Source organism: Miscanthus floridulus, chromosome 4 (assembly GCF_019320115.1).
Source record: "Miscanthus floridulus cultivar M001 chromosome 4, ASM1932011v1, whole genome shotgun sequence".
NCBI classification, from domain to species: Eukaryota; Viridiplantae; Streptophyta; class Magnoliopsida; order Poales; family Poaceae; genus Miscanthus; species Miscanthus floridulus.
Genome location: NC_089583.1, coordinates 79,792,394 through 79,819,178, shown reverse-complemented (window position 1 = coordinate 79,819,178; position 26,785 = coordinate 79,792,394). Strand labels below are relative to the sequence as shown.

At 46.4% G+C, this 26,785-nt stretch overlaps 1 protein-coding gene and 1 pseudogene across 1 annotated transcript; one reads left to right on the top strand and one right to left on the bottom strand.

Moving 5' to 3' along the window:
• Window positions 1–5,777: 5,777 nt before the first annotated feature.
• On the bottom strand, window positions 5,778–12,794 carry LOC136551821 (glutamate receptor 2.8-like; annotated as a pseudogene).
• A 1,848-nt stretch (window positions 12,795–14,642) lies between these two features.
• LOC136548689 (glutamate receptor 2.8-like) lies at window positions 14,643–26,425 on the top strand. The gene is made up of 9 exons (XM_066540125.1): window positions 14,643–14,967; window positions 15,968–16,123; window positions 21,962–22,458; window positions 22,756–22,863; window positions 23,068–23,383; window positions 23,891–24,042; window positions 24,820–24,890; window positions 24,987–25,141; window positions 26,301–26,425. Exons 1-9 carry the CDS (start codon window positions 14,643–14,645, stop codon window positions 26,423–26,425), a joined length of 1,905 nt encoding a protein of 634 aa, XP_066396222.1.
• Window positions 26,426–26,785: the final 360 nt, after the last annotated feature.

The window sequence follows — 26,785 nt, the reverse complement described above, 5'->3', positions numbered from 1 at the left end:
ATATTTTCAAGTTAGCATCTTCGGAGGTGAAATGCACTAAGTATAGGTTGTTGTATCTAAATTCTTTGAATATCACTTGATCATCATCCTTCTTAGATACAACAACTTCCTTCTCGGTGAACAAGCATTAGAAGCCAAGATCACACAATTATGCAACGGATAGCAAGTTGAAGCTCAATGAAGCAATATAGAGCACATTTGAGATAGAATGATCATTTGATATTGCCACTTTGCCTAATCCTTTAACCTTGCCCTTAGAATTGTCTCCAAATGTGATTCTTTCTTGTTCATCTACTTCTTCATCTAGTGAGGTGAACATACGAGGATCACCAGTCATATATTGTGTGCAACCACTATCAATAACCCAATGACTTCCACCGGTCTTATAGTTCACCTACACACAAGAGATCAAGCTTTAGGAACCCAAACTTGTTGAGGGCCCTTCACCTTCTCAACAAGTGACTTTGCAACCAAAATTTTCTTAGGCCTATTCTTGTTTGGAGGTCCTAAGAACATGACATTCATCTTTCCACTAGAATCCTTTCTAAGCATGTAATAAGCATTAAAGGCAAAAGGTCTAGCATGCTTGGGCAAGGGTTGTGGTGATGGAGTCTGGCACTCATGGGCAAAATGATCTTCTTGTCCACACTCAAAACACTTTTTTGGCTTTGGCTTTTGTTGTTGTTGAGGTTGAGCCTTCTTCTCTTTGTTTGCCATGTACCCAATGCCACTTCTATCCATCTTCATGACAGTGTTCATTAGTAGCTCACTTTGAAGATGCTTGCCTCTTGTGAACTTGCTCAATTCAATCTTGAGGTGCTCTTTCTCCAACTTGAGCTTCTTGTTCTCTTCCTTAAGAGCATCATTATTTTTCTCTTGCTTGAGCTTCTTGTTCTCTTCTTTGAGCTTTTCATTCTCAAGAATCAAGTCACCATCGTGATCACTAGTCTCAAATACTATGGTATTGGTGGTCTTGAGCTCTTCAAGATCTTTCTTGAGCTTTTTATTGTCATTCTTGAGCTTGACAAACTCATCATAATCATTGGCCTCAACCACTTGCTTGCCCTTGCTACTAGAACTTTGCTCAATGCTCTCAATGATCAAATCATCACATGATGTAGCTATATTAATTTTAACAACATTGTTAGTAGCATCATGTGGCTCATTGGATAGAAATTCTTGAGCAATGACAAAATTATCATGATTAATCTTAAGAGTAGTATATTCTTCTTTTAGCTTGTTATGGCTAGTGAGGAGCTCTTTGTGCATCCCCTCAAGTTTATTATGTTTATCTTTAAGCTCTTTCTTAGAAGATTTGAGCTTCTTGAGTTTGGATGATATAGCATCATTTGCTTCTCTAAGCTCAACACTAGCCTTTTCGGCTATATCACATTTTGCTAAAAGTGAATCATTCTTAGCCTCTAGTTTTTCATTCTTAGCTCTACTCTTTCTAATAATCTTAGTGTATTGATTTAGCAATTTAACAAGATCATCATAAGAAGGTGATTCATATTCATCATTATCACTATCGCTATCATCATTGCTAGCATGTTTATCACCACTACTATCATCATTTGATACCTTGCGATCACCCTTGGCCATAAGGCATAGGTGTGTAGGGGATGATGGCGGTGATGGTGGTGAAGATGATGAAGAGTCAATAACAATGGCGGCCACCTTCTTACTGTCACTATCATCATCGGATGAGCCACTAGATGAATTAATGTCCGTGAGCCAATCACCGATGATGTATGCCTTTCCACTTTTCTTCTTCTTGTGGAAGTCCTTCTTGCCATCTCTCTTCTTGTATGACTTGTTTTTCTTCTTCTCATCTTCTTCTTTATTGCTTGAGTCATCTTTCTTGCCCTTGTACTTGTTCTTGTACTTATCTTTCTTAGGCTTTGTGCATTGATGTGCTAGATGACTAAGTTCTCCACAATTGTAGCAATCCATCTTAGAGATTGACTTCCTTCTAGAGCTTGTGAAGAACTTTTACTTCTTGCCATCAAACTTGATGCCACTGTTGTTGAGCTTCTTTAGCATCTTGGCGGTTCTTTTCACCATGAGAGCAAGACTTGCATCATCAATTTCATCATCACTTGAGCTCTCATACTTAAGTCTTGCTTTGCCCTTCTCTTGGCTAGCCTTGAATGCCAAGTCTTTGTCTTTTTTCTTGTTAGAGGATGAGCCATCTTGAGATGTGATGTGTATGTACATCTCATGAGCATTGATCTTTCCCAAGATTTGTGTCAGTGTAGTGGTGGAAAGATTACCTTGATGAAGCACGGTCACAATATACCCATATTTGTCAATGGGGAGGACACTCAAGATCTTTCTTACAACATCGGATGGTTGTATTTGAGTGAGTCCAAGCACATTGACGTCCTCTACAAGAACATTCAAGCGTGAATACATTTCATTAGCTCATTCTTTAGGAAGCATCTCAAAATAGTTAAGCTTTTCATGACAAGATGATAGCGTTCCTCACGCTCATTCTTTGTTCCCTCATGGAGTGCACAAACGTCCAACCATAGTGCATGGGCGTCTTTGTGGTTCCCCACCCGGTTGAACACATCTTTGCAAAGGCCTCTAAAGAAGATGTTTTGAGCCTTTGCATTTCATTTTTTGTAATTCACCTCATCGCCTTGTAGGTGTGTAGCATCCCGAGGTTTTGGGAAGCCTTGTGAGGTGGCTCTAAGTATTCCAGCATCTAGAGCTTCTAGATACGCCTCCATGCAGATTTTCCAATATGGAAAATCACCCCCTCAAAGATAGGAGGAGGTACATCCCCATGAGACATCTTTCTCTAGGCGGTTAAGCCTAAATACATGAGCATGAGGCTTTGATACCAATTGAAAGGATCAAGATGCCCAAGAGTAGGGTGAATTAGGCTAATTCTAAATTTCTTTGTAATAATTAAGTCCTATGGTTAGCCCAATTAACCCCTTGTGCCTAGAAAGTGTATCTATTGATCTACCGCACAAAAGTTTAGCAATCTATGTTTCAATCCTACTCTAGCATGGCAATTCTATGAATGTAAATGACAAGAATTGAATTGCTCAAAGTAAATAGAGAAGGAGAAATGCGGCGATATTTTGCCGAGGTATCAAAGAGTCGCCACTCCCCACTAGTCCTCGTTGGAGCACCCACGCAAGGGTGTAGCTCCCTCTTGATCCGCGCAAGGATCAAGTGCTCTCTACGGGTTAATTCTTCGACACTCCATCACGGTGAATCACCCACAACCGCTCACAACTTGAGTTGGGTCATCCACAAGCTCCGCCGGATGATCATCAAACTCCCAATCACCACCAAACCGTCTAGGTGATGGCGATCACCAAGAGTAACAAGCACGAACTCTCACTTGACCACGACAAGCCTAATGAGAAGGGTGGATGCACACTTTGCTACTCTTGATCTCACTAATGAGGGCTCTCTTTGGATTCTCAAATCTCAATGACCTCACTAGGACCTTGCTCTTCTTGGCACTCTCAATGGTGTTTCTCAGCTGTTGAAATGAGCAAAAGTACCTCCACACACGAATGGAGGAAGTATTTATAAGCATGGCTAAAAAATGAACCGTTATGTGCCTCTGCGGGGTGACCGGACGCTCTGGTTAGTTAACCCCGAACTCCAGTGTTTAAGTGGTGACCGGATGCTGGACATCGTCCGATCATGATTTTCCCTCTCTGGAACCTTACTATAGTCGACCGGACACGTCCGGTCATGATTTTCCCTCTCTGGAACCTTACTGTAGTTGACCGGACGCTGGGACTCAGCGTCTGGTCACTTCACCTTTCAGCGTCCGGTCACTTCCAGATGACTTCACCATGATCAAATGAACTGACCGGACTCTGCGCCAGCGTATAATCAAACCGAAGCCAGCGTCCGGTCAGCATTTGACCCTCCATTCACTTCCAACTTTCGATCATATGTGAATGAAGTTTGCTCCAATGGATCTAAGAGCTTTTTAGGACCTACCTAGTGCTAGATTTAGCAAGTGTGCACCACACCTAACCCACTAGACTTACCTAGGTCAAGCTACCCGTCCATACCTCCCTTAATAGTACGGCCAAAGGAAAAACAAAGTCCTAAACTACTCTAAGTGTCTCTTCAACTCCAATCGATACTTAGAACTAGTACATCCTTAACCTTGTCGTCCATCCTTTGAAAACCGAAATGATTTCCATCGTAGGGGTATGACCACCATGATAGCCCAATCGATCTCCATTACCATGACCTAACTTAATTGCCTCTGCAAAATACACGTTAGTCATAGTAATCACGTATTGTCATTAATCACCGAAACCCAACTAGGGGCCTAGATGCTTTTAGACATTTGTCAACAACATGGTCTGCCTGGCTACAGATGAAGCAACACTTTGCCTTCTTGCAAGCTGTACTGTAACGACCTACTTCTCCATAGTTGTAGCATACAACATCAAATGATTTATCCTTTGGAGCAAAGATTACCTCATCTTTCTCCTCAACCTCCATGGCCACCTTTTGTGTGTCTTCAAAGATTTGCTGAGACTTTCCCTTTCTCTGCTCCTGATCAGGCCTAATATGTTGCCTGCCTGCTGGTGCATGACCCCTCCCTGCTCCCTGTCTGCCACCCCCCGAGGTCTAGGCCCATTGAACTGCTGACCGAAGAACTGGGGCGGTGGGTGTTGCAGATGGGGCTGCTGTACCTGATTTGGGTAGAACCCATACAACTGTGGTGGTGGAGGGTTGAAGAACGGCGGTGGCGGCGCCTGGTGAGGAGGGTACGGGTGGATGGGGAATTGGTTCCACCCCCCTCCACCCCAATCTGCCCAGTCCTCCTCCGGGTTCCTAGGGCGTGGTCCGTTCCCCCTGCCTCTGTTTGCCATCTCTCCTTCACTGCTTGCACAAAGCTTTTCCTTCTCCCCTCGCCCCAAATTGATTCCGCGAACTTCAGCTTCTGAGGTTGAACATCTCATACATCTCTGATTCCCACCTTGTAGCAGTCCCCGACTCTGAATTGCTTCTGCTCCCAGAGGTCCTTCCTCACCCACACCAGGCTGGCTCACGCCTCCTCTGAAACCCTAGGTGGTTGGATACGGGACTCTGATTGGGGAATGAACCAGAGCTGCCCCCAAAATTCTTCGATCCCATCTTCAACCTCTGGGTATTGGATTTTGGGTAAGGGAGGATCCGACACCTGCCCGCTCCAGAAAATCCTTGGCCGAGAAGAAGCCACTTGTCCTCTTACCAGCGCACCGCGTCGCTCACGGAAGCAGCCGCTGACATCGCGACCCTTCTCTAGGAAAATGACTCCTCTATTGGTCCCCTTCGTCGCGGCGGAGTCCCTCTCCCCCTCACCGGACTAGAGGCCTGCCTTCGTCGCAGACTCACCGGCGAACCTCGGTTGTGGGCTCTGACAACTCCTCTTCCCCGAGGAGCCTCGCCTCCTTGCGCACCAAATCTCTAAGCAGGGGAAGCCTCCCTTTGCCCGTTGATCGGCGAAGGGACCAGGTCGCTGGCCGGAACCGGGATCGACGGTGGTCTCTCCACGCGCTCACTGCCCGTCGTTGGCAGGGCACGATGCCGCGTTTTCGCGAAACTATAGTTTTTTTTTTTTTTGCTACGTTTGAAAAGTCACCGGGAAAAAAACACCCTATCCTGACACGTTACACGTAAGAAGGATGACCTCCAGCTGGCTACATGCATATAAACAGTTCCATTATCCATGAGCTCTTACAATTAAATGAATTAATCTACACGTATCATCGACCAGCAGTTGCCCATTAATATTTCCTGCCAGAGCAGTCAGAGAAGCGGGGAAATAGCAGTTGATCAGTTACTGGCCTGATGGACTGTGGCACTTTGATCACCGGAGCCGCCAGGGTTGGGAGCTGCGGCCACCTCCTCTGCCTCGCCGGGGCCAGCCAGCTCGATCTCACCTGCAGCTGCAGGCGCCGGGCTCGGCGCACCTGACGACCAGTCACTCATGTCGTACGTGTGGTTGGACACGCTGAGCGGGCTGCCGGCTGCAATGTGCGCGACGGCCGGGGGAGGGGAGGCGCCCGCGTCGTTAGCGCTCCGATCGGCCACCGACCCGCCGCCATCCTTGTTGGTCCTGAACGTGTGCGACGAGAGGTCCCTGTCGTCGAGGAGCTTGAGGAAGATCCGGAGCCTGTTCCTCCAGGGCACGCGCGACGCCCAGATCCGCCGGCGGTTGGCCACGACGAAGATGAGCAGGTGCAGCACGCAGCAGAGGAAGGAGGTGGCGCCGGTGATGAGGAACAGGCCCCAGAAGCTGTCGAAGCTGAGCCTCTCCGATGTGAACTGGCTGCCCTGCACCGCGCAGCCGTCCGCGTCGCCGAACCACTTGCGCTCGATCGAGCTCATCTCGTCGCTCTCCGTGAGGTTCAAGATCGCCCGCGACAGGTCCGCCACGTACGGCGACCCCTTGGGGAACGCCTGCTCGATCGATCGTCCATGCACGACACGAGTCATTAGTTGCCGATCCAAATGCTGCACAGCATGTACATACCAAGTGATGACGATGTCTAGTGGCAGCAGGCAGGGGGCGCTTACGAAGCCGAAGCGCCGGTCTTGTTGCTCTGGGCGATCCTGGTGAAGTTGTCGCAGTAGGACTTGAGGAAGAGCCTGAGGTAGGGCGTCTCGTCGACGATGGCGCCGATGGTGCCGTTGAGCAGCGCCTCGTGGAAGCCCTGCGTGGCCTGGTACGGCTCGAGCCTGGACTGAGGGAAGCCCGACTTGTTCATGGCCGCCCTCATGAAGGAGTTGTTCAAGATACCGACCTTGTCCGTTCCCCGCCACAGCGAGGCGAAGTCCCCGATCGCCGGCTCAAGCTGCGGCACCGTCAGCATGGACGTCAGGCTCGCCGTGTAGCTGGACTGCAGGATGAGCACCACGAACGACCACACCACCACCACCAACCGCGACAGGTTGCTCTTCAGGTTCTCCCCTGCATCCACCACCGATCCAAGCACGTCGTTACCAATGGGCAATGGCGGAACACCGCATGCAGCCAAGCAACCGGGGGAGCATTACTATGTGCAAAGACGAGGGTCGAAAAGCCGAAGTAGAGGAGGGTGCCGATCTGGTAGGACGGGGGGCCACGGAACTCCTCGTTGCTGCGGTGCTCCACGGCCCAGACGACGAAGCCGGTGAAGATGAAGAAGGCGAAGCTGACGAGCCAGAGGTCCCAGCGGAGCGGCTTGTGGAAGACCCAGGCGGCGCGCTTGCTACGCTGGTCGCGCATCGGCACCACCATGGAGATCCCCGACGACATGTACGGCAGCGTGAAGTCCACGTGCTGCGACCGGTCCGCCGTGATGGTGATGTCCGCCACCGCCGCGTCGAACTCCTGTGGACACGATGCAGCTAAGGCCCCTTTAGTTGAAGCCAAAACTAAAATTTTTTGCATAGTATCCGTCACATCAAATCTTGCGGCACATGTATGGAGTACTAAATATAGACGAAAAAAAACTAATTGCACAGTTAGCCGAGAAATCGTGAGACGAATCTTTTAAGCCAAATTAGTCCATAATTGGACAATTTTTGCCAAATAAAAACAAAAGTGCTACAGTAGCCACAAGCTAAAAAATTTTGGAACTAAACGGGGCTAACTTAAGCTCAAAATGTTTCAAATCCTTGGCTCGGATACTTTGGACCTAGTACTATTTTGTATGCTCAAGCCCAACTTTTGAGTCTCTCGGTTCGTGATTCCATTCCAACTAGCCAGGTGAAAATTTAGTCTGTTCTGAAACATCAGCAAATTCGAATTAAGAAGAATGTAAATAGTGTTTGTTGGCTGGTAACAAAAACGAATCTATGCCGGTTGGAGTCAGGTGAACATTTTTTCCCGGTTGCCTTTTTGCCCAAAAATACTGTACCGAAGTTTTGGTTGGTCACAATTTTATTGGTGGCGTGACCACGGGCCTGTTCGGCACGACTGAAAAATACTGTTCCGGCTGATTGTTATGAGAGAAAAATACTGTTCTGGCAGAACGTGAACAGTGCTTTTGTGAATGTCAGAATAAGCCAGCCGGCCGGCTTAAAGCCAGCCGAACAAGCTGCACATTTGAGGTTGACCAAGTGAAATTGCAAACAAAACAAAAAAAGGATTTTTTCTTGCGCCAAGTGCTCAAGTAGACGTGTGTTGTTTTTCTTTACGTTTGACCCTTTTACAATTCTTAAGAAAGAATCTTTTGCCATGGTTCGGTAGTTCTACTGTTGACAACCCACGTATACTGGAGTTGTTCGATAAATACCCCCTCCGTCCCAAAATAAGTGTCACTAAGGTCATTATAGTTTTTTTGCCTTAAGTTGCATTTCTTACTTTTAAGTCTTTGACCAAGTTTATATAAAAATATATTAATGTTTAATTAGGTTTATGAAATTAATTTGATGTTATAGATGTTGTTACTTTTTTTCTACAAATTTGATCAAAGTTAAATAATTAAGCTTAATATAGGACAAAACCAAAATGATTTTTGAAACAAAGGGTAACATAAGTTGAAACAAAAGGGTACTACCTCAGTTCAGAAAAGTGTGCAACCCTACTTCTGCCCTTAGCCAATATCTAAAGTTTGACCAGATTTATAGAAAAAAAAATCAATATTTCATGATAACATATTTCATGATAAATCTAATGATACTTATTTTATATCATAAATAGCAATATTTTTAGAAACTTGGTCAAATATAAAATGGTTTAATTCGATACTATAGTAAAATTGTATTCTTTTTTGACAGAGTGAGTAATTATTATATTAACCATACGCCAATTACCAAGCGAAGCAGTCCTAGCTAAACTCCAAAATAAAATATTGTAAGAGAAACCCTAAAATAATTGCACTTGTGTGGTAATAAAGTATGCTCACTTATACATCAGTGATAAGTACTCATATACTATAAGCTGAAACAAGTAAAGTGTCTGCATCTCATTAGGTGTCACTAAGCAGTACAGTTAACTGAACTATTATTATTATTAGGTGTCACTAAGCAGTACAGTGTCTGCATCTCATTGACCACACAGGACCCGGTAACGATTTGATTCCCACCAGCGTCTATTTTACGACAAAATTAGGCAAATGCCATCTGGGCATGGATTCACACTTCAGCCAACCGGCGTCACAGAAACTACTTACGCCGGTGCGTCATATACAGGCGTAGGTGCTGCACGAATTTACTTCAATTCGTCTCTGCACACTACAAACATTTAAATTTAAATACATGTAACCCTGATTGTTTACTTTCTACACAGTACTTTAATTTCCAAACATTTTCAATATATAGTACTTTCTTTGTTTCAAACTGTAAGTCCTTTTTGGTCTTTTTAGATATACTCCCTCTGTTCCAATTTATAATATTTTTTGGCTTGACATTCAGATAAAAAATAGCATTGCATGAAGTTTGATTGTGCATGGTACTTGCATTTGAAGCTAATGATCCCTTTAGTGCTAGATGATGTGTTTGTATCTACAACGATATGACTTGATTAATCTCAAATGTTTTTTAAACAAAACTTATAATGGAATCGGTCAACTTCTTATATATGCAAGATGGTTTGGTCCATGGACCATGGATTACCACAGGAGCCAACTTTGTGTTACAAGTATGTCTTGGAAACGGTCAACTGGTCAATGCATTCCGAGTCAAAATATACGGTCGGCGACAGAGAAGTTTTAACTGACAGCACCGTATAAAGAGAAGTTCAGAAATATGTCCTGGTGTCCAATTAGTACGTTGTACATCAAGCACTCTTTACTAGTATGGTGTTTATTTGTGACTTATGCTCGACTTTTGTAAATGCAATCCATTTTGAGTATACTGATGAAAGCACCCCAGAAAGCATAAGGAAACTCTATGCATGGCCTAGTGTTGTATAAAAATAGCTAATTACGTATGTCATGTGACAAGACTTGACTAGAAGACAAATGACAAGAACGTGTTTGGACAAAGCCTATGCTAACGAATAGTCTGAAGTCAACGAACCCTCGTGCTCTTTACAGAAGACCAAAAAAAAAGAAGAATCTCTCTCTGTGGACGTAAATTGCAGGTTAGATTCCTTTCGAGAATACTAACACAGACCATGAGAATGCCCCGTGTAAGTCATTAAATCCATACACTAGTTCAACTCGCGACCGGTTAAAGCCGACCAATCATTGTGTAAATTAAGCTTATGTTCTACGCTATAGCTGTCCGGCCAAAATGTTTGTAGTTAATATGAATAATGTTACTACCTCTAGGCTCCAATACTTGGGAGTTGGGAAGCATGTAATTGGGTATTACTACAATCATATATGCTTTGTTTGTTGTGTTGATCTCATTTTCCAATTGACAAAACTAATGGTGGTTATTTTATCCTTAGTAAAGGTTGAAATTTAATGTATGATGGAGTATATCTGAGCCAAAATTTCGAATTGTACCATATTCCACTTCTCAGATTGATCCTTACGTTCCAACATATAACCACATGCTGTCCTCACATTTAGAAGAACCAAAAAAGAAAAGAAAAGAAAGTTATGCCTGTGCAAATAGGCAATTAGCTAGCTTGTGCAATACTACTCCCTCTGTTTTAAATTGTAAGTGGTTTTAGCTTTCCTAAGATTCATAGATTTTACTATCCATCTAGATATAACGTACATTTAGATGTATAACAAAAGTTATGCACCTAAAGAACCTAAAACGACTTACCATTTGGAATGGAGGGAATAGTCGTCAATCAATGGCGCTGCTAGATCTGACATATATATAATCAAATCTAAAACCTTTGTTGTGAAGGAAACGAACTCCTATGTCATTTAATGTAGATTTTTCAACACGAATGTTTGGTTGACGTTGTTATAGAAACCATAAAATGCCAATCTTGCAATAAAACATGTACCAACAGAATGAGAGTGCACTTACCCCTTTGCCGACCCTCTCGACTAGAGTGTCGTAGCGCATGGAGCCCACTAGCACGTACTCGAACGGCAGCGCGTAGGGCAGCAGACGCACCGCCGCCTCGAACACCTCGATCACGAACCCGCCGGCTACCGTCCGGTTCGTTGCTGGGTCGACGTCGAGGTGCATGATCGGGCGGTAGCCAGGGTCGACGGGCCCCGGCATCGCCACCTGCAGCTTCCGGCCGCTCGTCGCCTGGACCCAACCAATGGGCACGACGGTCGAGTCCGCCGGCCAGATCACCGGCGCGAGCCGGCTGTTCGACGCGATCCCGCCGCGGCCTCGCCCAAGCTGCCTATGCAGTCCGTCCTTCTGCGTCCAGAACCCGATGCCCCGCTCCTTGGCGTTGTCCACGATGTTGACGATCCGGAACGCCGGCACTGCCAACTCGCCGTTGATGAGCTCGAACCTGCCGCCGAGGCCCTCGAATGTAGTGTTTGTGATTGCCGCGAGGAACTTCTCACCGGACATTGACTTCCCGAGCCCGGAGAAGTCGGTGGAGCCTCTCCTGCCGCCGACAAGCCCCGGTTGCGATGACAGGTCACCGGGGCTAAGTCGCTCGGCCGCGGAGGCGATGGCCCATGCGGCGTCGTACGCCCACAGCGCGTAGCATCCCATCTCGGCTTGAGCCAGATCGGCGTCCCGGTGTTGGCGCATGAACCTGTGCGCCCACCGCTTCCGGACGTCGCGCAGGCGCGCGGTGGGCGGCACGTGGGGCGCGAGCCCGATGACGCCCTGCGGCGGGTGGATGGAGCCAAGGAGGCCCGTGAGCCCGTCGGTGATGACCCACGCGTAGCCCTCCGCCATCATCCCGGCCTCCACGGCGGCGGCGAAGACGAGCTCCGCGAGCGCCCGGCGCGCGTGCACCACGAAGACGCGCGTCTGCTCGGACTCGAGGCGGTACATCGCGGCGGCGACGGCGTCCCTGGTCGCCCCGGCGGGCAACGCGCAGCGGTAGGGGACCTCCGCGCGCGCCGCCGTGACCGCGTCCACGAGGAACGGCACGAAGGCGGCGCCGTAGTCGTCGTCCTGGTAGATGGGCACGACGCGGCGCCAGCCGAAGTAGGTGGCGAGCGCGGCGATGGCCTCCGCCTGCCCGGCGTCGCTGAGCGCGGCGCGCACGAAGAAGCGCGCCTCGGAGTGGGACACCGAGGGGCTGGTCGCCGAGAAGGACACGACGGGGACCTCGGCGCGCGTGGCGAGGTCCGCGACGAAGGCGGACTCGACGGAGGACTGCGGCCCCAGGATGGCGCGCGCGCCCTGGGCCGTCATCAGCTGCAGCGCTACACGCACGCACGCGCAAGCGACGAGCGAGACGACGTCAGGGAACGGAGGCGACGGAGTGGTGGGGGCGGTTGGGGGGACACGTGTCCATACCGGCGGACGCGGCGGCGACGACGTCCCCGCCGGAGTCGTGCTGCAGAAGGCGGACCCGCGCGGAGGCGTTGGGGAAGGCGGCGTAGAAGTCATCGAGCGCCATCGGGACGGTGGTGCTGGCGATCCTGCCGACGGGCGAGTCGGCGTCGATGATGAGCCCCACCGTGACCGTCTCCGGTGGCTGCGCCCGCGACGTGGCCGGGATGAGCGAGGCCAGGAGGCCGATGAGGAAGAACACACGGCGGAAGGGAGGGTGCCGGGCGCGGCCGGCCATGGGTGGAGACAGCTCGGTCGAGATGAGACGAGACAAGCGCACAAGGCACAAGGTGGAGCACCGAAGCAGCTTGGCGAGCCTTTGACGACGAGACGGGAATTACCGCGCAGGCGCAGTCGTGGGCGACATGAATGAAGGTATCTCTGGGTTGTGGGTTCCGTTCCGTACACGCGGCGATGAGGTATCTCTGGGTTGTGGGCCACACCACGACGGACATCCAAACCAGGCCTTACCCGTCAGTACTACCGGCCTACAGACGGACACGAGGCTCGCCAGCCCAGGATGACAACATGCATGTTTTATGGCCCAGGACGACGAGATCACCGCTGCTTCGGCTGGTATATATACTACGTTTTTATTATCTTGTGCTGTAAATTTCCTTTTGCTAGCGATGACCGCGCGATGCAGACATTGATAAAACGCTGTCAGAACGACTATCGACTACTCTAGTGCGTGATCACAAGCCGTTATGCCAAGGATCGAGACCACTGTGTTTTATATAGTTTCAACGTATGAATTTTTTTTTGTACCATAGAATTAAAATCCTACAACCTCCATCCTCCTTCTACCTCCAGCCTTCTTCTACCTCCAAACAATCACAAATCACAAGATCATAGATCCACAGATCACAAGAAACAATTTTTTTCTATGCAAAGACAAAAGGACAAATCGGTTTTCTCAAACTTGCAGCTCATATATATACAGTCAATATCGATCGGTTTTCTCATGCAGATCGTGGACGATATGAACGAAGTGAAGACATGCAAGAGCTAGCATGTACGCCCCGGGTGGCCGTCCGGCCGCAGGTTGGCTAGCACCGTCACGTCGACCACCGCAAACCGCATGGTACTGGACGAGGACGACGACGACGCTTCCTCCACCTGTGAAAAGACGGGGAGAGAGGGACAAAAAATTCATGTGTTTTTTTTTGCTAAAACACATGTGTGTTATATAGCATTTCTGAAAGTGTATAGCTTCTTCTCAAAATCGCCATCATTTAAAAAAATATTTTAAAACTATTAAATTCATCTAATTTATTTTAAAAATAAACTAATTGGCCATGCTATGGGCCTTGCCTCTTTTTTTTAGAAAAAAAAAAACTTTGGTCTTGCCATCTTGGTGTGACTAGGGGATGTTTATTGTGTTCCCAGCCACCATACGCCACTTTGAAGGCTGCCATAGGTATTGTTTCTAAAGTTTGGTTAGTACTTCAGTGTTACCGTAACTTTTTCCATGGTTGTGGTGCCAGAAATCTCCGCCATGGTTGTGGCGCCGCGGCTGGGTGAGTTCGAGAACCAAACATCCTCTAAATCCTTAATGTCACTCGGTCATTATCTTTGAAAAGAAAAAAAACATCCAGACAAATGCTCAAGAGGCCAAATTGTTGTGGGCCCAATCTGATCCAAACAGAGCCCAATGCCCATTTGAGTCGCCAGCTCGTACACGGCTAGCTCGCAAGCAGGGACTGCAAAGGGGTGTGTCACCGACGGCACGGCAACCACTACTGTTGGGGACGACTCTGTTGATTCAGGCGGTGGCAAGGGAAAAGAGGTGAACGCTGATGGAGAGCTGGCGGGAAGAACGTGTGGGCTACTATGTACAAAGAAGCCCAGCAGTCGGATCTATGGGCCAGACTGGATCAACTAAGGGACCCTGCCTGGCCCAAGAATGAGGCAACCCATTGTGGTACCATCTTGTAAGCAAATAGAGAGCCGGTGAGAGACTTGAACTCGGACTTGTATCTAGACCGTGCCTGAGGGCGACGACGGTGGCAACGAACGGCGATCTTGTTGATCGACCGACGTTCGGCCAAGTTTCGTCGATCTATCATAGTTCGATTACATCTGGTATCGGAGCCACCCGATCCTTGACCGCTCGCATTTCCGCATTCCATCAATCGTCTTGCAAACGCTTCGGGTTCGATCGAGATCTCTGGAGAGCAGTGAGTTGTTGCCACCAGAGATTTCTCTATAATTCCCAAGCACGCAAGTCAATTTGTGCGGAAATCACGGTCCTGGCATCGCATCGATACCTAACCTGGCGGCAGATGGCCATGGCGACCCTAGAAGAGCAGCTGGGGGAGATTTTGGCATTGTTGAGCAAAAATTCCAAGGGAATCAATGAGCTCAAGAGTTCGATGTCGGAGATGCGAACTCTGAGGACGGAGATACTCACTTGGAAGCTGGAAGGCGACAACTGTGTCCACGAGCTAGAGCACGTGGTGTTGGATCTCGGCGAACGTGTCGAGCGAACACTGGGGTCTCTGCCTCCACAGCGGCAATCTCAGGAGTCATCAGAAGGGGAGCAGTCAGGGGCGATCACCTTCCCTCAACCACCGCCCACCACTACGATTCGGGAGAATCACTTCGCCTCTCCAAGTATCAAGGTTGCGAGCTCCGCTCACCTAGAGCTTCTCCCGCTACGGGCGGCATCTGGGTCGTTAGACCATGGCAAGGGATCAACTCACTAGGGTGCTAATTTCGGGGCGGTGTACACCATCGCCCCAGAAATGGCCCTAGTCATAGGTGCGACACCCCCTCCAAAATCTACTCCTGTTTTGTCTCATACTGATGGTTTGGGGTACTGTGATCGGTGTTACTACCCTCCTTATCCACCCTACCCACTCACTACACCATTTCCTAAGGTCGAATTTCTTAAGTTTGATGGCTTGAATCCTCACTTATGGATCAAACGTTGTGAAACTTTTTTTGATGTTTACCAAACTGATCCTAGATTATGGGTCGTTTAGCTACCATGCGACTTGTTGGTTCTACAGCGCTCTGATTTTAGACGATGCAGACAACCATCAGTAAAATGAACTAGGACTCCTTTGTTTTAGCTATCTATAATAGGTTTGATAAGGATGAACACAACCACCTGCTTCGCCTTTTTTCCATATCAAACAAACCACCTCAGTCTCTGAATATGTTGAACAATTCAGTGACCTTGTCCATCAATTATTAGCTCATGACCCATCCTTCCCACCTTCTGTTATTACCAATCGCTTCATGGATGGTTTAAAAAGGATATATGTGTCGTTGTTATGATGCACCGACCTCAAGATCTAGATACTGCTAGTTCCTTGGTGTTTTGCAGGAAGAAGCTTCTCAAGACCAACCTATCAAGAGATCTGAATTTGATCTTACTCCAAGAGAAATACTCAAGAGCCAGTGAAACTAGCTTTTCTGTCAGCTCCCAATTCTGTCAGAGCTGTTGAAGACAGAAGGATGACAGATCCTAGTAAGAACAAGCAGTCTGGGGAAGATAAATTATGTGCATTGAAAAATTATAGAAGAGCCAAGGGTTTGTGTTTCAAGTGTGGAGAAAAATGGGGACCCAATCATAAGTGTCCTACTTCTGTTTCTCTGAATGCTATAGAAGAAATCTGGAAATGCATTGCTGATTATGATGAAGTTACCAATACACTAGTGGAAGATGAATCAGATTCTAGTGATGATGTGATGGCCATTTCAGCTCAAGCTCTAAATGGCACTAAAGGCTCTAGAACTATCAAGCTCAGGGGTTATCTTCAAGGTAAAGAAGTCTTTATGCTAATCGATTTTGGAAGCTCTAATAGTTTTGTCAGTGATCTAGTGGTAGGAAATATCTCTCGCTGGCAGCTACTCTCATAATCTATCAAAGTCAGAGTTGCTAATGGAGAAGTCTTATCTTGTACTCATGAGTTATGTGACCAGATTTGGGGCACTCAAGGGTATACATTCTGTACTACTCTAAAAATAATTCTACTAAGAGGTTATGACATCATATTAGGGATGGATTGGTTGGAAACACACAACCCAATGAAAATTCGCTGGGTGGATATATGGTTACAATTCTATTATCAAGATAAGATGGTCACTCTTCAAGGCATTCCTTCTGCAGTACAAATGGGGCCTCCAATCTACAACAATCAATTGGTGGCATTTGACAAAACCGACTCAATTTTGTATCCGGTACAAGTTCAAGTATTAGCAGCTATTGACTCTCCTGAGCAGTCCATACCTCCTGATCTTCAATAGTTACTCAATCAGTTCAAACCTGTCTTTGCCCCACCGACAGCTCTACCTCCTCCACGGCCTGGAGATCACTCAATTCCACTCTTAGAAGGTGCTCAGCCATTTTGCCTGCTCCCATATAGATACAACCCTACACAAAAAGACAAAACTGGAAACTCAAATTGCAGATATGATGGAAAAGGGGTGGATACAGGCCCTCACCAGTCCTTACTCCTCTCCTGCCTTGTTGGTGCGCAAGAAAACAGGAGATTGGCGCTTATGTGTTGATTTTCGAAGACTGAATGCACTCACACAGAAAAACAAGTATCCCTGCCTATAATAGAGGAACTTCTGGAAGAACTTCAGGGCTCTTCTTAGTTCACATCTCTAGATCTATGTTCATAGTTTCATCAGATAAGAATGGCAGTTGGTGAAGAGTTTAAAACTACATTCCAAACTCACATTGGGCATTATGAGTATAGGGTAATGCCATATGGAGTCACAGGAGGACCAGCAACTTTTCAAACAGTCATGAATGTGATACTTGCTCCTTTACTTAGAAAATGTGTTGTTGTGTTTATAGATGACATTCTCATCTATAGTAAGTCTTGGGAAGATCATCTCTTACTTATCAAGGAGGTTCTCACTATACTGCAATAGAACCATTTCCATGTAAAGATGTCCAAATGCTCATTTGTCAAGCAACAATTGTCTTACCTAGGACATAATGTGAGTGGCCAAGGGGTTGCTACTGATCCTTCCAAGATTGCCTTTATCAAGGAATGGCCCCAACCATAAAATCAAAAGGACCTAAGAAGTTTTTTAGGCATGGTGGGCTATTATAGAAGATTTGTTTCATAGTTTGGGCTGCTGTGCAAACCACTCACTAATTTTCTGAAAAAGGAACACTATTTGTATGGACATGAAACAGAAGCTGCATTTCAAGCTCTCAATAAAGCACTTATTTTTGCACATGTCCTTGCCTTACCAAAATTTTCCTTACCATTTATAATTGAGATTGATGCCTCAACTAAAGGCATTGGTGCTGTTCTACAACACCAAGGACACCCCATTGCATATGTCAGCAAGGCATTAGGGATGAAGGCTCAAGGACTATCAACCTATGAAAAGGAATGCTTGGCCATTTTGATGGCAGTTGATCACTGGCGCCACTACTTGCAGTCTTCTTCTTTCACTATACTCATAGACTAGAAGAGTCTCATTCACTTAGATGACCAGAGGCTGGCAACTCCTATTCAACACAAAGCCCTAACCAAATTGATGGCTTTATCTTACCAGATTGTATACAAAAGGGGTCTGGATAATAAGGTGTCTGATGCCCTCTCCAGAGTATCTCAAGCTCCTTCTTATGATATCTCTGCCATCTCAATGGCCAGACCCCTTTGGTTATAAGAAATTCAAGACTCATATACTGTAGACCCACAGGCTACCAAGTTACTGTCTGAATTATCTATCTCCTCCCCTATTGGACTTCATTCACTGAAGGATGGTATCATTAGATACAAGGAGAGGATTTGGGTGGGTTCCCAACCAGTTCTACAGTCCAAGATTTTATCTTCATTACATGCAAGCGCCATTGGGGTCACTCTGGCTATGAAGTTACCTACAAAAGAGTCAAACAATTATTTGCATGGTTCAAGCTCAAACAGTCAGTCCAAGACTTCATAGCTTAGTGTACTATCTGTCAGCTTATCTAGGTCTGTTGGCTCCCTTGCCCATCCCTGACCATGCTTGGCATACTGTCACCCTGGACTTTATAGAGGGTCTCCCTAAATCTGCTGGTTACAATTGCATATTAGTAGTAGTTGATAAATTCTCAAAATATGCTCACTTTGTGGCTCTTTCTCACCCTTTCACTGCTCTCCAAGTGGCAGTGATCTATCTGAACCATATCTTTAAACTTCATGCATGGCCTTCCAACCATTATGGTTTCTGATAGAGAAGATTTTTACCAGCAATATTTGGCAAGAGTTGTTCAAAATGGTAGATACAGATCTAAGAATGAGTAGTGACTACCATCCACAAACTGATGGCCAAACTGAATGTGTTAATCAATGCCTTGAAACCTATCTTAGGTGCTTTGTGCATGCTTATCCTACAAAATGGTCACAGTGGCTAGCATTGGCAGAATACTGGTATAACATGTCTTTTCATTCTTCTCTTGGCCAAAGCCCATTTTTAGTCCTTTATGGCCATGAACCAAAACACTTCGGTATTGATATCTCTCAAGCTTGTAGGTCCACTGACCTCCAAGGCTGGTTAGAAGAGAGAGCTCTTATGCAATCACTGGTAAGTCAGCACCTTGTTCGAACTCAGAACAAAATGAAAGCTCATGCTGATAAGCATAGAACTCTAAGATCCTTTCAACTTGGTGATTTGGTCTATCTAAAAACTCAATCCTATGTACAGACTTCATTAGCACCAAGATCCTCTAACAAATTGGCTTTCCGCTTCTTTGGGCCATTTATTATAACTGAGAAGATTGGTCAGTCGACTTATCGTCTACAACTTCCACATGATTGTATCATACATCTAGTGTTTCATGTGTCCCAATTGAAGAAGGCAACTCCACCTGCTGCCATTGTAAGTTAAGAACTCCCTGATGTTACTAATTAGTTGCAGGTCCCTCAAGCAATCCTGGATCGTCGTCTTTGTCAGCAAAATGACTCCATGATTTCTCAAGTCATGGTGCGTTGGTCCTACCTCCCCGATGCACTCTCCACTTGGGAAGACAAAGAACATCTGCGTCAATAGTTCCTGCGCGTACCAGCTTGGGTTTCGAGGGGGAGGGATGCCACCGATGGCATGGCAACCACTACTACTAATTCAGGCGGTAGCAAGGGAAAAGAGGTGAATGCTAATGGAGAGCTAGCGGGAAGGACGTGTGGGCTACTGCGTACAAAGAAGCCCAGCAGTCGGATCTATGGGCCAGAATGGATCAACTAAGGGACCCTACGTGGCCAAGAATGAGGCTACCCATTGCGGTACCCTCTTATAAGCGAACAGAGAGCCGGTGAGAGACTTGAACTCGGACTTGTATCTAGATCGTGCCTGAGGGCGATGGCGGTGGCGACGTACGACGATCTTGTTGATCGGCCGAGACGTGGTGCCTGCCCATGGTGCCGCCGTGCGTGGGTTCAACCCTACGGACCCGAGCTCCGGCAGATTTTGGGCTTGCCAAGTAGAGCGCGCAGTTGTCGGTGGGGGCCAAAAACCCGCCACTGGCTGAGCAATAGAGCGAGCACTGGCACGTGGCCGCCAGATGCTCACCCATCACTCTAGGTGCAAGGCCGTGGCTATACCGGTGAACCTATGGTGCCTATCAGTGTTCAGCAGCGAGGTGAGTGGGTTGGGCAAAATATTAATGGGTGCAAGTGTCTTGCAGTTGCAGGTTATTCATAATGGCTAATTATATGAATTAATTCTTGCTAGTCGCTAGCCCCTTCAATCCAAACAAAAAAATGGAGAATCTCCAAAAGATTAGCTAAAAAGATTAGCCAAATTTACTGATTTAGCTACTTTGTAAATAGTGGCGGAGCCAGGATTTTTGTGAAACCGGGGCAAGACACAACGACTATAAGCCGCTTGTGCTGATTTGTATGGCTGATTTGTTGGGAGAGAAAAACACTGTACCATGGCTGATAAGCTAGGTCATTAAAGCAGCCGAACACAGCCTAAGGATCCATTTGGTAGGGTTCCAACTCATTCTAAGATGGCTTTGGCTCCTCTGGTGGAGTAACTTCTTTGATGGAGCCAATGCCGTTTTGGAAAACATTTCAAAAAATAGCTCCAGTTATAGTTTTATAATAATTTGTATTAGGTTTGTGAAGAGAAATCGGGAGAAGCCATATTTTTGTGGCTCCGGCTCCTCTATAAAAAAATGACTCTAGCTCCGTCGGGCTTCTTTTAAGGAGCCGCTTTTTAGATGTCTGTTTATCAAAGCTCATTGCAAGGAGCCATGAGAAGCCGGAGCCAGAGCCCTGTTAATCAGGACCTAACACATAATATAGAGCATCGTATATGAAAGCAAAATTATATAACCAAATTATTAAGCTAATCCATCTGCCACTAACTACCACCTACAGAGTACAGAGCTCTAGTAGAAGAAAGTTTGTACCGCGCTTATTCTGCCTCTACAGAGCTCCTCCGACTATGCTTGATGTGCGTGTTCCGCAGGTGAGCCCGGGCACCGGCTCAGGATGGCCGGGCCTTGGCTCGGCCACTGTTTGTAAAATACATCTCACAAAAAATAAAGACTAGCCTACTCCAACATACTCTCTAAAATTTAGCGTCTCCATATTCAAAAGTGCCACATGGACAGGCTTGAGAGACATCCTAGCCAGTTCATGTTGTTGCCTTCTAGTTCATTGTACATGCAGTGTGCGGGAAGAGGATGGATGGCGAGTGGCAGAGGCTATCCAAGAATAGAGAGCGAACTATGTGGAATACATGGCTACCAAATTTAGAGTCATTTACCTAATCTCTTGGAGATGATTTTTTCCCCTAAGAGCAACTACAACAAAAGAGCTATCCATGTTGTGTAATCTATATTTGAGTATTTTGGGGAAAAAAGAGAGAGCCCAATAGTTATTGTATCTAGCTTTCTAAAATAGCAAGTCATGTATCCCGGAGTTCTCGCTTGCTAGATATAGCTTGCATGTGCCGCTAGTCATTCACCTCATCTTATTGAAAAGGCTATTGGAGTTTTCTATTTTTTTTCTAGGGTTTCTATTTTAGAGATTGGCTAAATCATGAGTTTAGCCATCTATTTTTAACAACTCTGTTGGAGTTGCTCTAATACTAGCTATATTTTGCTTTACAAAATGATTTGACTAATCTCTTGGGGATGCTGACTTGGCATTAACTGCCTTAATTTTGGATTGTGAATGGTGCTAGACAGTGCAACCATGAACCATTAGAGCAATTGCACCCTGTTTTATAGTTTTATTAGCATCATGGAATGTCTACCATCTTTGCAGGCGAGGTTCATTATTGGCATCGACAACATGACAAATGTACCCATACTGTCTTATTCGGCCACCAGTCCTTCCTTGTCAGCTAAGCAGTCCAAGTACTTTATTCGGACTGCCCTGGATGATGCCTCGTAGGTCCTTGCAATGGTTTCTCTGATTGAATACTTCAGTTGGCGCCAAGCCGTACTTATCTATGAGGATTCTGAATTTGGTAGAGGCATTATACCATATCTTGTGGATGCTCTCCAAGACATTGACACACACATTCCATACCGAAGCATCATACCTTCTGTTCCTACTGATGACCAGATAAACTTGGAGCTTAACAAGCTGAAGACTATGCAATCTCGAGTCTTTGTCATGCATGTCATCCGATGTTGCAGCACGCCTCTTTGTCCTTGCACATGATGCTGAGATGCTGGTTGATGGTTATGCATGGATTGTGACCGACAGTGTAGGCAACATGTTTAGCACCCTTGATGGGAACACGATCCATTCAATGCAGGGTGTTCTTGGTGTGAGGCCTTACATTCCACGATTGGACAAGCTGCTAAACTTCCGCGCTCGATTTCTTTCACGGTACAAACAACAGAACCCAGGTGCACCTGAACCAGCAAATCCAAATGTTTTCCACCTGTGGGCATATGACACAGCATGGGCCATTGCTCCGGCCCTAACAAAGGTTGGACCCCTTACACTGGGCTTCAAATCACCATCATCACAGAACAGCAATAACTTCAATGATCTGCGTGTGCTTGGCGTGTCACAAGATGCGCCAAGACTTGTTGATGCCATCCAGGCCACCAAGTTCCAAGGCATATCAGGTGAATTTATTCTAGTTGATGGCCAGAGGCAGGCATTAGTATTTGAGATATTTAATGTGATTGTTAATTCATATCAAAGTGCTGGGTTCTAGACACCCAAGGTTGGCCTAAGCAAGAAACTTGTTACCTCCTCAGGTCCAAGTGATACCGTTGGATTGAATACACTTATTTGGCCCCGTGGTTCAGCACAGGCTCCTAGGGGTTGAGAGTGGCCAGTGTCTAGAAAGAATTTGAAGATTGTTGTGCCAGTAAAACCTGCTCCTAACGCATTTGTGAATGTTAAGAAGAATCTAGCTACTAGAAAATTCGATGTGACCGGATACTGTATAGATGTCTTTGAAGCTATCATGCAGGAGATGCCGTATGCTGTCCCCTTTGAGTATGTTCCTGTTGCGGACCCTAACATGGCCACCAACTTGACCATATCGTACACTGAGATATGTCACCAGGTTTCCTTGAAGGTAAGCATGAAAATATTTCACATGTCGTATGCCGCACTTGTGCTATTGACTTGATCTGATCTGTAAGATTCAGTATGAATCAGAGAAATAATAATAGGATAAAAAAGATGGACAAGGAAGCAAACAGACGAGCGATAGTAACTCCAACATATTAACTCAAACAAGTATGTGATCTAATTACTCTTACTCATTTGTGTTGAACAGAAATATGATGCAATGGTTGGGGACACCACAATAATAATTAATCGCTCCTTGTACGTGGACTTTACATTACCTTACACTGAATCGGGAGTGCAGATGGTTGTTCCCATGAACAAGAACTGGAGCACGAGCTTGTGGGTTTTTCTTAAGCCTATCGAACAAATGCTGTGGGTAGCCTTCTTGGTTGTTTTTGTATTCATGGGTTTTGTCATATGGCTTGTTGCGCACAAGGAAAGCAGGGATTTTGGTGGCAGCGCTTGGAGGCAGCTTGTCAACATTGCTTATTTCAGCTTTCAAGCACTTCTTGCTGTTCCAAAGGGTGAGCTACAAAAGCTTCTCACTATCGCACTGGCAAACTTGCAGCTTTTTACTACCATTTTTACTTAGCTTCTTACACTAAATAACCTTTGTATAGATGTTGAAATGTAATTAATGAACTATGGAACTATCTATAAAAGGATCATCAGAATCGTACAGTGCTGGCTAGTTTAAAACAAAAATATTAGCATAACAGTTTTTGTATATATTATGAGGACTAATTTATAGTTTTATACAATTGTTGTTTTTGCATTAGACATTGATACCAAAATTAACTTAAATAAAAAATTGGCAACTTTGATCGTTTGTGTTGCTAACATTTTAGTGAGGCTCTTATTCTCCTTTCATTGCCTTCAAAGTTTATTTTGTTACCAAATTATGCCAAATTTTTAGGGAACCAATTTGATGACCAATTTTTCTTTGGTAATACAGAATTTTTTGGTATGGCATTTTGCTTGCTAACAAAATGTACATAACCCTGATAAGTTTGTCCTATATATTCTTGCAGACCCAAAACCGAAGAATAAAAAGGGCGTACCCAGTGCAGAGAGCTTCCGCTCTGTTCGGGGTCTGGGGAAGGGTGTTAGTGACAAGCCTTACCCTCGCCTGTGCAATACAAGGAGACCGCGACACGAACCCGAGACCTTCCGGTCACAGGCGGTAAGACTCTACCGCTTGCACCAGACCCAAAACTGAAGAAATGGCTATCAAAATTTGCACTAATAAACTTGGTGTTATTGGTTTGGTTGTTGGAGAAACTCTATAGTGCAAGCTTGACCTCCATGATGACCGTACACCAACTCTAGCCAACGGTTGTTGACTTGAATCAACTTATTAGTAATGGAGATTATATTGGTTACCAGGGTGGGTCTTTTGTTAAGGATTTCCTGAAGAGCCAAAAAGTAGAGGAGCACAAAATTAGAAAGTATAGCTCTACATATCAGTATGCTGAGGCACTGATGAAAGGGAGCTAGAATGGCGGTGTTGCAGTAGTATTCGATGAGATACCATACCTCAAATTGTTTATGTCGGAGCACTGCAGGAACCACAGTATTGTTGGTCGTGTTCACAAGACCGGTGGATTTGGCTTTGTAAGTGTTTCTTTTCTTTTTGTCCATTTCATCCATTTGCTTTCTGACTACTTCCTCAAGCCATAGATATATGTCGTTTTGGAAGTAGAAACTTAAACCTCATGCCACTGTTTAACCAGGCACTCTTGTAGCTTTGACGTGGTTAAACTTTTGAAACTATCAATATCCAAAAGGGCATGCGATTTGTGACTGGTCGAGAGTATATATAAATTGGTGGCTTTGGGTTGTAGTTAGGCAGGTGGACTTATGACTTGTCACTAACATTTCAATTTTCCTGTGCATCAAGTTTTGCATGGTTTACGTTTCAAAATTATTCATCTTATTCTGGTTGCTTTGCAACTGACAGGTTTTCCCGAAGGGCTCTCCACTCGTCGCCGATGTGTCAAGAGCCATACTGACAGTGACAGAAGGAGACAGGTTTGCAGGCATTGAGCAGAGATGGTTCGGAGACGAGGTGACCTGCAATAACTAGGCAAATGCTGTTGAGTCAGGCTCTGTTATTACCTTGAGCAGTTTAAGAGGAGTGTTCTTCATAACCATTGGTCTTTGGGCTATTGTGGGGATAATCTATGCAGTCATATGGTTCCGACCAAGGCAAGAAGAAGAGCCAGTCCAGGAAGCAGTTGCTGAACTTGCTGTTGAGCATGTCTATGGCAACAGAGATGAGAGTATTATTTGGCGCATTGGCAGAGTTAGTCATCTGCTCATTTAGTTGCGTGGTAATCCACCGCGGCCTGCTGATGCAGGAGCTGAAGGAGTGGCATAGCCAGAAGCTGGTCTTGATGGTGTAGAACCACCACCGGATGCTATAAATTTGGAAGGACCGGATGAGTAGGTGCGCTTGGTGGAGCTCCCATTCACTATCAGAGACAGATTCTTTGCTGAGTGTCCCAGACTTTGCTGAGTGCTTTTTATCGGGCGCTCAGCAAAGAGGCTATTTGCCGAGTGCCAGAGAGAAAGCACTCAGCAAACAACTGGCACTCGGCAAAGAGGTGGTTTGCCGAGTGCCGAGCACTCGGCAAACAATTTGCCGAGTGCCAGATCGTGGGCACTTGGTAAAGAATTTTTTAAAAAAAACCCTCTTTGCCGAGCGTCAGGCCAGGTGCACTCGGCAGAGAATTAAAAAAATTAAAAAAAACTTTGCCGAGTGCTAGCTCGGGGGCACTCAGCAAAGGGGGGGGGTTTAACCCTGATGGCCTAGCTGGCCCACACACACCGCATGCACGCACGCACGCATGTTGACCGCGCCAGCGCCGCCGCCGCCCCTACCCATGTTCGCGCCACCCCCCGTGCCCACGCCCGTGCCCGCTCCGCCACCGCCCCACCCGCACCCGCACTGCCAGAGGAGGAGGAGAAAGAGAGGAGGAGGAGGAGAGGAGGAGGAAGGAGGAAGAGAAGGAGGAGGAAGAAGGAGGAAGGAGGAAGGAGGAGGAGGAGGAGGCACCCCGGTCGTAGTTGCCACATCACCGACCCTTCCCCAGCTGTTGCCTTGTCCACCGGCGCGCTGGTCCCTTCACCACAGCCGCCCTATGGCGCCCACTAGGTATGCTCTACCATCATCGTCATTGTAGTATTACTAGTAGTTGCGGTAGTAGTAGTGGTAGAGTAGCAGTGGTGGTAGTCGTAGGAGTCGTAGGAGTGGTTGTGACATTGTTATATATATGTGGTTGGATATAATCTTGTGCATGTCGGCCATCATGCCGTTCATATATATGTGCATGTCGGTCATCGTGCCATTGGTTTTCTTGCAGGTTTTGGAAACCTCACCGTACAGGGGAGGTGCTGCCGAAATTTTGTATTAACAGTTTTATATTTCTTTTTTGGCAGAGAAGAGCCCGTCGGAGCAGAGCCAGAGTACCTCAGTGACCCTGATCGCCTTCCTCGCCGCTGCGGGTCTACCTACACCGCATCGCCTCGCCACTGCACCGACCCTCCACGCTCCGCTAGCCTGACTCTACCGTCACCCTAGGTATAACCCATCTTTCCATATCATGGTTGTAGATCATGTAACCCAGTTAGGCATCTCCCGTTCGAAAGAGATACAGTTGAAAATATGCAGATATTTCCATATCTAAAACCGTATCTGTTTCGAATTGTCCACATTTTTTGGATAGCCCGCGGATGCGTAGGTGGAGTTAGTTTCTATGGTCTGCTCCAATCCGAGACAGGGTTTCGGTATCATCTCCCTGTTGTTCTCTAGATACACACTCTCCCTAATAGGACATGTACTTGGAGAATAGTGGGGAGGTGCTGCCAAAATTCTATCTTGGATAGGAGTAGAGCATGGAAACTAACCTCATCTATGGATCCTC

Bases quoted from the DNA above. Each gene is read 5' to 3' on its own strand.
- LOC136548689 (XM_066540125.1), top strand. From the start codon at position 14,643: ATGGCGACCCTAGAAGAGCAGCTGGGGGAGATTTTGGCATTGTTGAGC. The intron at 16,124-21,961 runs GTAAAGAAGTCT...CCGATGTTGCAG, and splicing joins GCTCAGGGGTTATCTTCAAG to CACGCCTCTTTGTCCTTGCA. The intron at 25,142-26,300 runs GTATTATTTGGC...CTTTTTTGGCAG, and splicing joins CTATGGCAACAGAGATGAGA to AGAAGAGCCCGTCGGAGCAG.